Here is a 6,443-nt window from a genome sequence, read left to right as displayed (position 1 = left end):
ATCGGCCAGAATTTCGAAATTTTCGCAAAAATTAGCCCCTTGAAGTAGGCAACCCGTACTGACAGGTATGTCGGACCGGTTGCCTGTCCGTGGGCGCAAACGTGCCACCTCTTCGCACGTCATGTGCTCCTGATACCAAAATTTAAAATTTCCTTAGAATTTCGATACGTACCTTGAATTTCTCGTGCCACCTCTTTGCATATTATGTTCTCCTGATTCCAAAATTAAAAATTTCCTTAGAATTTCAATACGTACCTTGAATTTCTCATGCCACCTGTTCGCATATCATGGCCTCTTGATACAGTGAAGGAAAATTAATGGGAAATGTGCCATGAAGAGAAAGGAAAAGTGGGGCACTTACCTGCAGTGTATATGTCTGTTACCATTATACACTGTCTAGGTCTAAGGAGGTTATTTAGTTTATATGTCTACATATGGTACTTAATTTACATGTGGCTACCCGTTATGTCTGGTCAGTCTTATCTAACCTTATGTTGTTTTTCTTATCTTAATATCTGTCTTAATCAATCTTCTACCTAAATTGTTTAGACTAGCTAGACATTATTTGTCTTGCCTGACATGAATGGAAATTAAATTAATTTATGAAATGTGTGATTACAAATATTAAAACAAATTAACTTCAAATTAAAATGAACAATTTATTTGACTACTATACATTGTTTGACTGTATATGTCGAGAGCAGCAATTTTTCTTTTTTCCGAAGGAGAACGGGTGGTCTTTCGAAAAATGACAGAATTCAATGACAAAACATTTGCTTTTCATACCAATGTTTCAACATTATACACGTCGATAGCTCCACAATTTCGACGTGAACTACGTACTCGGTGATTTATCTCGCTTCAATGTACAGTTTTCGTATTCGATCGCCTCACTGAAGGTCACTGTTAAAATAAATAATCACAATAACGCGTGTTGGCTTTAAAATTAATTGATTAAAAATAAAATTTATTTGATAAAGTAATCGATAAGCGCTTTTTAAATGACATTAACGACTGTTGGTTCGTAAGGATTCCTTTTGCCTTGTAAAAGTTCCATTTTTCTTCCTTCTTACGGTCGTTAAATAAGCGACGCCCTGGCGTCATTCTCGCGGATGACGCGTCTGTATAAAAAAAAGCTCGTGCCTCACGTTTGGAGGAGTTTTTCACTCGCAAACTTTTCGAGTCTCGTGATGTAATCATTTAGCCATTATGCGATTCGTCGCACGTGTACGCCAAAAGCGAAAGCCCAAAAGTGATGAGCGATTATTGCGACAAGGCCTTGCACTGTTTACAATTCTCCATTCGTACATCGAATTCTTCTATTTGGAGCGTCATTTCAAAAAATCTGTACTCATCGTGAATGTTTCTCGTTGCTGTGCGTAGTATATCGTGTGGACTTGTACCCGGTTCTTTCATAAAAAAGAAAAGAAAGCGAACACATTAAACACAGCAATATTGCTCTTTGTACCAAAAGTATTAATTGGTATACACGACGTAGTTATTTTTAATTTATATACTCAATTACTTTCGATCTGCGATAGAATGTGTACGTGCGATCAACGATCAATATAAAATTTGATGAGCTTACTTATCGCGAGATGGGCCGATAACGCGGTTTTATCCAACGAGAGAGCCCAAATTCGAAGATTATGCACCTTCACGACACCATCGATTTGCATAAACGTACTCTCCACTTGGGAATAATCGAATCCTCTTGGCATTCCTTCCATCAGAACGTTCATCACGTCTTTGATTATAGCGACGGTGGTTAATATCACTAGTATTGAAAATAGGAAAGTGCAGATCGGGTCGACTATGCTCCAGCTCTTCTAAACATTTCAGACTCACGTTGTGACCATAGTTTAGATTAAAAGACGAACCGACAGTACGTACCTCGAAATAAATGATCAGCGCCGCGATGAAGACTCCTATGCTTTGGATAAAGTCTCCCACAACGTGGATAAAAGCGGCGCGCACGTTGATATTCTTCTTTTCGTGGGTTAGGTCTTCCACGCTTGACTTATGCGATCCGTGCCCGTGTTCATGGCTGTGCCCGTGGCCATGTTGGTGCAACGACAAACCCATTCTGCGGAATAAAAATGGATTATCGAATCGATTACTTTAAGGATACGCGATCGTCGCCAACTCAGGATGATTGACGATTGTTGAACAAGTTTTAGTTTAATGGTGCGTATCACTAACACTAGATTTACCGCAACGCCAACGGCAGACGAGATCAGCATCGCGACGGCATCCAGCTCGAAATCCTTGTGAATGATCCTTTCTACCGCCAGGTAGAACAGGATACCGGTGACAACCCATATCAGTAAAACCGACGTCAAGGCACCTATAACCTAAAACAATTCCGTCGTGTTAGGATTCAGAAGGAATAGTGAGGAAAGTGAGTACGTAAAGGATACGTACCTCCGCCCTGTACCATCCAAAGGGCATCTTTCTCGTCGGTGGTCGACTCGCGACCCATATCGAGAACAACGAGATCATGAACGACGCGAAGTCGGTCAACAAATGAGCAGCGTCCGTCGCGATCGCTAAACTGTTGGACAATATTCCTCCTGAAAACAAGATACGATCGTCATCCGCATGTACGACCTACCATTATACCGTCGCTCAAAACTTAAAGATGAATCGTATAAAGAATATTTCTTCCTCGTTAAAAAGATCGTCGAAACATTAACGTTAACTGCATATATTCTGCATACGTTTACCATATTTCTATATTCGCATACTTGACGAGTGCATTGATATAACAATAATAATATAATAATTAGATGTTAACTGCATATATTCTGCATACGTTTCCCGTATTTCTATATTCGCATACTTGATGAATGCATAATAATAACAATATATATTACAATGAATGCGTATACAATAATAATATTATAATTAGATATTTAAGTAGGAGTCGATCCCTAACTTTTGAGCGACAGTACATGTTTCACACGCACATCCGTGAGTGGCGTATTACCTACGATTTCCGCTATCATAAAAATAACGCATAACGCGCTGGCGAGTAGTAATTTCTTTTTTGCTTTTTTGTCGATCTCTTCGTCCCTTTCTCTGTGACAATGGTCTTCCGTTATGGCTGCAAAACAAAACATTGTGAATAGGAAGTGCGGCTGGACGAGTCCCTTAAATGGATCGAATCTCTCGTTTTCCGAAGGATCCTGCGATCGAGTACTTACGAGAGGGATTCTTTTGATAATCGCCACCTTGATTTTCGTCGCTAGTCGAGCCCCTGACCACCGTGCAGCATCCTGAAAGCTTCCCGTGAACGCAGAAGATCACCTTCCTCGGCGACGATACCTCGTTGTCCTCCACTTCATTGTTATTGGGCGGAATGCTCGTTCCGTACCCGTACACTGCTTTGTCCTCGAATCTACGGGCCAACGAAAAGCATTTACATTCGTTTCCGAACTATTTTATTTTAGGTTATTCGATCGCGTTCAAGAATTAAAGGATACTTTGGTAAGTTACGAGGAAAAGTATAAGCTACTGTAATTATTTCTGTAAATTAAAATCGTAAATTAATGTGTAAGTACAGCCAGAGTAAGAAGTATTCGTAAACCTGAACGAATACTTATTACACTGACTGTATACATCGAAGTGGTAAGAAAGATTCATACAGTTCGAGTTATATAAATTGGATATTTAAAATAGACATTCAAGTCGATATCTTTGGTAAACAAAATAATATTCTGGATAACTTCGATTCAATAATTTTGTGTTTCTTTTTTTTGTTTGTCACTGATACTTGATTAAAAAATAAAAACACCCATCACCGATCATAATCGAGAGAATAAACGCACCCCGAATTATCGTACGGCAGAAGATCGACACCGCGATTTTCCATCGCTGCGATTCAGTATTCAAAAGAAACTAACGACTTTTTGTCGGCTAAATTGTTTGGTCGAATCAAGCGCCGCCCCCAATTTCTCATTCGGAGCCAATAAGGAAGAGTGGCGTGCCACTCTGACGACTTTGTCGAATTGAGGAACGATCTCGAGCGATTTTCTCCTGTAGATAAGTATGCGTGCACATGTATTTACCCACTCGATTAAACTATACGTGCCCAGCGGAGTAGCTGGTTCTCTTTGGAGGGAGTAAGAGCAACGAGTACTACTTTTTTCGAATGATAAATATCGTATACCTTCGATTGATAACTGTTCGAGCCTTCTTGCGGCGATTACCGACATCTACCATAGAAAATTGAAAGCATTTTTGTAAGACAACGCGACTAATCCCAAATAACTCGAAGCATGGAAACGTGACTCTTGCTTTTAATCATAAAAAAATTAATTCAGGAAGAGGTTAAGCGTGCCCACAGCCCACAAACGTGGCACCCAAGGGCACACGTCTCCCCTCGCCCCTGGTTCGACACGGCCCTGCACATTGACTCGAAGTCTTCGAGTGTATTTCTTCGTTGCAGTGAACAGATCGAGATGTTTAATAAACATAAAGCGATGTATTTAGTAAATACGGAACTGGGTACGAAAAACAGGGTAAAGATAAACCGTTCGTCTTGACACACCTGCAAAATGTTGAGATTTCAGACGATCGGACAGGTCATTAGCGAGATAAGTCACACAGAACGACGTCGCGGTCGCACGCGGAAGCCCCGCGCACACGCATTTACGTGACATTACGTATTTTATCAATTGTTATCCGTTCTTTGCGCTGCTCTGATATCCAACAACAAGGGGTATCGCTCGATTCATGCCGTGTGCAAATGCGTGCCCGGGCAGAGATCGTAATCCGCTTGGTGACGCTTTCTTACCGTCACGAAGAAATCGATTCGATCACACGACGACGATAATGCGCGCGAAATCGAACGATACCAAAACCAGGGACTTTACCGTGCCGCGATTATTTATGTTTTCATTTTCACGAGTTCTTGCGCCGACGTCATCGGCAAAGTCAGCATTAAGGTCGCGGTATACGCGTCTGTAGGACTTTGGAAAATGTTTAAAAAGAGAAGAAAAAGCGATATAATCATACTCGTATAAATTCTCAATAAACTGACCCATAATTGGATAAGTAGTAAGGTCACCTAGAAATGCGCGATACGGTCAACGTGTGAAAATATTTTTGATTAATCATATTTATCATTTTGTATAATTGTTTTCATAATTACGAGTCCTATCGCGCTGTAGCGGGCGTATGCACGAATATCGGAGTAAATATGAATCGTATATGTATATTGTGTTCCGAGCTCTAGTACTCTTCGATATTTCGAGTATTAAATTACTGGATTGTTCTCGGCCTTATTATGAAGTTCTTAACGTGTTCAGGTTTACGTGACAAGTATTGTTCGATTACGGCCCGACACAAAGGAATTCGATCGCGCGTAAACGCAGGTGATAGCAGATAATCATTGGTTAAACACCGTTGACCGCGAGGATGAATATCAACGATCGTAATTCGATCCACGTTTCGCGCTTGGTCGAGATCTCTTACGATCTCTTACGATCAGTGACGCGTCCTGCGCTCGCGGGGCCCGAGGAAAAAATTCGGGGGCAGGAAAATTCGAATTTTTAATTCGATCCCATTGTTTCTATACAGGGTGTCCCAAAAGGTGGTTCAGGAGGTGATTTGAAACAACTTTTTCCTTAGCAAAAATGTTATCCGAGGCTTCGTTGAGGAGATATTAACGGAAAACACTGACCAATCAGAGCGCGAGTATGCCAGCGGAGCGGCCGCGGTGGCGTATGAGCGCGGCCGCTTAGCGCGTAGCCTTCGCTCCACCGGCATACTCGCGCTCTGATTGGTCAGTGTTTTCCGTTAATATCTCCACAACGAAGCCTCGGACAACATATTCACTAAAGAAAAAGTTGTTTCAAATCACCTCCCGAACTACCTCTTTCAATATATTACAACATTTTTGGGACACCCTGTAGATTAATAGATAGAATACTTTATAAACGTTTCGATTCAGCGATGTTGATATCGAGCTATTGATACGAGGAAGCAACTATTGCGGTACTATCTTAACGCTTTCTAAAGCAAATTGAAGCAATAAATAATAAAAATGACGCTAGCAGATATATCGTAGATAAAGTGTCGAGATCGTAATGTTGATATTATACAGGGTGTCTGAAAAATGTTGGAGGTCCTTGAAAGGGCTGGTTCGGAGGGTGATTTGGAACAACTTTTTCCTTAACGAAAATGTTGTCCGAAACTTCGTTGAGGAGATATTAACAGAAAACCCCGACCAATCAGAGCGCGCGTATACCGTTGGAGCGGCCGCGGTAGCGAAGGCTACGAGCTAAGCGGCTGCGCTCGTACGCGAAACAAGTGACTCGACGTGTATCGAAGGATATGACGTAGCCGCTCAGTGCGTAGCCTTCGCTACCGCGACCGCTCCACCGGTATACGCGCGCTCTGATTGGTCGAGGTTTTCTGTTAATATCTCCTCAACGAAG

General features: G+C 41.5%; 1 protein-coding gene across 2 annotated transcripts in view; it reads right to left on the bottom strand.

Moving 5' to 3' along the window:
• Positions 1-639: 639 nt before the first annotated feature.
• LOC128876940 (proton-coupled zinc antiporter SLC30A2-like) overlaps positions 640-6,443 on the bottom strand; it is a 12,051-nt gene continuing 6,247 nt past the window's right edge. For both annotated transcript variants that reach the window (XM_054123784.1, XM_054123785.1), the window contains exons 2-8: positions 3,207-3,400; positions 2,990-3,106; positions 2,425-2,573; positions 2,203-2,354; positions 1,894-2,086; positions 1,589-1,829; positions 640-1,409 (exon numbers count right to left, since the gene is read on the bottom strand). In XM_054123784.1, coding sequence (XP_053979759.1) covers positions 1,264-1,409; positions 1,589-1,829; positions 1,894-2,086; positions 2,203-2,354; positions 2,425-2,573; positions 2,990-3,106; positions 3,207-3,400 — 1,192 coding nt within the window. In that variant the 3' untranslated portion in view covers positions 640-1,263. The remainder of the gene's footprint in view (positions 1,410-1,588; positions 1,830-1,893; positions 2,087-2,202; positions 2,355-2,424; positions 2,574-2,989; positions 3,107-3,206; positions 3,401-6,443) is intronic.

Source organism: Hylaeus volcanicus, chromosome 5 (assembly GCF_026283585.1).
Source record: "Hylaeus volcanicus isolate JK05 chromosome 5, UHH_iyHylVolc1.0_haploid, whole genome shotgun sequence".
Taxonomy (NCBI): Eukaryota; Metazoa; Arthropoda; class Insecta; order Hymenoptera; family Colletidae; genus Hylaeus; species Hylaeus volcanicus.
Note: the sequence above shows the minus strand (reverse complement) of the source record. Positions and strands in the feature narration are given on the sequence as shown.